This window comes from Carya illinoinensis, chromosome 11, assembly GCF_018687715.1.
Source record: "Carya illinoinensis cultivar Pawnee chromosome 11, C.illinoinensisPawnee_v1, whole genome shotgun sequence".
In the NCBI taxonomy this organism is placed as follows: domain Eukaryota; kingdom Viridiplantae; phylum Streptophyta; class Magnoliopsida; order Fagales; family Juglandaceae; genus Carya; species Carya illinoinensis.
The window spans coordinates 26,640,645-26,643,990 of NC_056762.1; the positions used below are offsets into that span (position 1 = coordinate 26,640,645).

General features: G+C 37.0%; 1 protein-coding gene across 1 annotated transcript; it reads left to right on the top strand.

Annotated features, from left to right (window-relative positions):
• Nucleotides 1-238: 238 nt before the first annotated feature.
• On the top strand, nucleotides 239-2,494 carry LOC122282922 (homeobox-leucine zipper protein HAT4-like). Its single transcript, XM_043094999.1, has 4 exons — nucleotides 239-644; nucleotides 1,050-1,360; nucleotides 1,622-1,701; nucleotides 1,810-2,494. The coding sequence occupies exons 1-4, from the start codon at nucleotides 254-256 to the stop codon at nucleotides 2,147-2,149; spliced, it is 1,122 nt and encodes a 373-aa protein (XP_042950933.1). The 5' UTR covers nucleotides 239-253; the 3' UTR covers nucleotides 2,150-2,494.
• Nucleotides 2,495-3,346: the final 852 nt, after the last annotated feature.

Consider the following 3,346-nt stretch of genomic DNA (forward strand, 5'->3'; position numbering starts at 1 on the left):
TAATATATCTATTATTATTTAATTATTTTTTATAGATAATTTTTATTATTTATAATAATAATAAATATATCGTATCTTTTTATGGTAGATAAAAATCAGATCATAATGTGGTGAATGGAATAATTCAAATAGAAAAGCTAAAAACAGGAGAGAAAATAAAATAAAAATAAAGGAGATAAAAAGAAGACGACGAAGAGGTAATACTTGGGGCAAAAGCCATGATTGAGATAATTGGGCTTCCTGACACCAGGTCATGATTGAACTTAAACACCACTCCTACCATTTCTCTTTCTTTCTATATAAACCCCACCACACCAGTCTCCACCCCCACAAATTCAACCAAACACATCTGTTTCATTGCCTCTCTGCGAAACAGAGACAGAGACGAACCGTCACCCCTATCGCTTTGACTCTCCAAAGAAAAGCATTTATTTTGGTTTTTTTTTTGGCCCTTTATTTCGAAGAGCAAGCTATCATCATGGTTGAGAAGGAAGATCTTGGTTTGAGTCTGAGCTTGAGCTTCCCTCAGAACAGCCATTCTCTACAGTTAAATCTGAGGCCTTCCTTGCTCCCATCTTCTGCTTCTTCTCCTTCTGGGTTCAATCTTCCAAAGCCCTCTTGGAATGAGGCCTTCCCTTCGTCAGGTGCGTCTCCTATGTTTCTGTACAGATTTTTCTTTGTAACTTTAATCTTCATGGATTCCATGATCAGATCTAGTTTCGTGCAAATCATATTCTCTTCTTTTCTCTCACTTGTTTCCCGGGAAACAAACGAGCTTTTTATTTTCTTGTTTATTTTTTCCCTTCTTTTGAAGGAACTTAGTAAAAAATAATATTACTTTTTTTTTGGCTCTTTTATGTTTGATTTCTTTAACAACTAACTTTTAGTAATTATTTTCCGTCAACCTTTTCTCTTGTTCACACCCAAAGCCTACTCAAATCAGCTGCACCTTTCCACAAGTCATGCATTTCGTGTACGTTCTTCAGATCTGCTTCTCGATCAAAACTCAGTCCTTTTCACTTGTTCTCACTTCCAATTTAATTTTGTAGATCGAAACTCCGAATCGTGCCGTGCAGAGACTCGATCATTCCTCCGAGGCATCGACGTGAACCGGCTACCTTCCTCAGGCGATTGCGAAGAAGAAGCAGGCGTCTCATCCCCTAACAGCACCATATCTAGCTTGAGCGCAAAGCGGAGCGAGAGGGAAGCTAACGGGGAAGAGCATGAGATCGAGAGAGATTGCTCTCGAGGTGTCAGTGATGAAGAAGACGGTGAAACATCAAGAAAGAAGCTTAGGCTCTCCAAAGACCAGTCCGCTATTCTTGAAGACAGTTTCAAGGAGCACAATACTCTCAACCCAGTAAGTAATATGCAGCGAAACTCGGTTTTACCTGGGCCGAACTTGTTTCTTCTGTGACCAACTATAAAAAGAAAAGAAAAATATTGATCTGAGTGATTTTTACGAAGATCAGATGGTCAAGAGTAAGGAAAAAAATAATTGATATCATCCGCACGTAGTTTCTCAGCAAACAACAAATCTCTTTCTGGCGTCTTTTTGCATGGAGGTTTGCTGTGGGTAGGAATTATCCTGACATATAAATGGGTGGTTTTATTGTGGCAGAAACAGAAGTTAGCGTTGGCTAAGCAGCTAGGACTCCGACCTAGGCAAGTTGAGGTCTGGTTCCAGAACAGAAGGGCCAGGTGAGGATTCTCAAAAGAAATTATCCACCACTTAATTAATGCATACCCGAAATCGAATCAGTACTTTCATATACCCCATTCTTACGAGAAACTGAAATCAAATCACAGGACGAAGTTGAAGCAGACCGAGGTGGACTGCGAGTTCCTGAAGAGATGCTGCGAGAATCTAACGGATGAAAACCGACGATTGCAGAAGGAAGTTCAAGAGCTGAGAGCACTGAAACTTTCCCCACAGTTCTACATGCAGATGACCCCACCCACCACCCTCACCATGTGTCCCTCATGTGAGCGTGTCGCCGTCCCCGTTTCTTCATCAGCCACCGTAGACACCCGGCCCCACCACCAGATGGTCCCCACTCACGCACGCCACGTCCCCATCAACCCGTGGGCCACCACGCCCGGTCCCATCGCACGTCGGCCGTTTGATTCACATCACCAGCGATCATAATTAACAGAGCTAAAAGAAAATAAAAAAATAAAAAATAGAAACAGGGTTTCAGTTGTAACAGTGTACCGATGGAATTGTATGTTCAAAGTTAAAAGTCCAGAGGTCTAAGATATGGTTGGTAGAATGTGATTCGGTCCATCTTTCGTGTATTTACTTACTGGACCCTACCTTTCTTTTCTTTCCTCTTTTTGGGGTCCACGTATTAGCTTAGTTGTTAGCACTAATACTATTATCATCTTTTCCTCACCGTCTATAAAGGGGGACGATGGACTTTGGAAAAGGAAGAGATTGTAAATCCTAATTATTTGTTTAATAGTAAAGTAAGTCTTGTGTTCTAACCTCTAATTATATTTGGTTTTAGCCTGTGATACCCGAAGAATCTTACTTTATATCCATTTTTTAGCTTTTGCACGCGGGATTTCGTGGGGTTCTTTGTATATTATTGGGTTTTGGTGGTGGGTCCGTAATTGTATAAAAAAGCATGTGGGATTGGCAGTTCCACACTGATCAAGATTCTTATAATCTTCTTCTTCTTTTTTTTTTTGACTTTTTAGAAAAGATATATTACTATTTTCGAATGAGTAATATTAAGTAAAATATTTGAATAGATGAGTTTTATACAAATTATTTGTAAAAAATTAAATTTTTACAAAGACTTGCATGAGTCTATCTATTTAAAACTCTCTTATCAAATTATTAAAAAGTTCTGCATTTACAACCCAAATGAAAAAAGAGAAGTTTTAACCGTTTGGGATGGTATATATATATTTTCTATATTTTTAGGAACAATTCGAGATGCAGTAATTAGATATGCAAGTCTCCATACATTTTTTTGAAAAGAATTAGAGAAAATCTTGAATCAAATCTTGAGATTCACAAGAAACTTTTTATTTAACGGTGGATTCTATTTAGGATTGTGGAGTTTATGTATTTTAAGATGGTATTTAGTATTAGTCTATTATAAATGTGTTATTTGATTTTGAGAAGACAATAAAACTCAATCCTGGACAGATGTCTTTTGAAACAGAAGTGTTATAATTATAAAATAATTTTAAAAATAAATTCATAAATTGATATAATCTCATATAATATGTTAAATCTATTTTATAATAAAAATAACTATACAATCTCATATATCCAATCAAATGAAGTTAATTTATGAAGTTACCTTGATAAATTTTTTCTGATTAAAACATT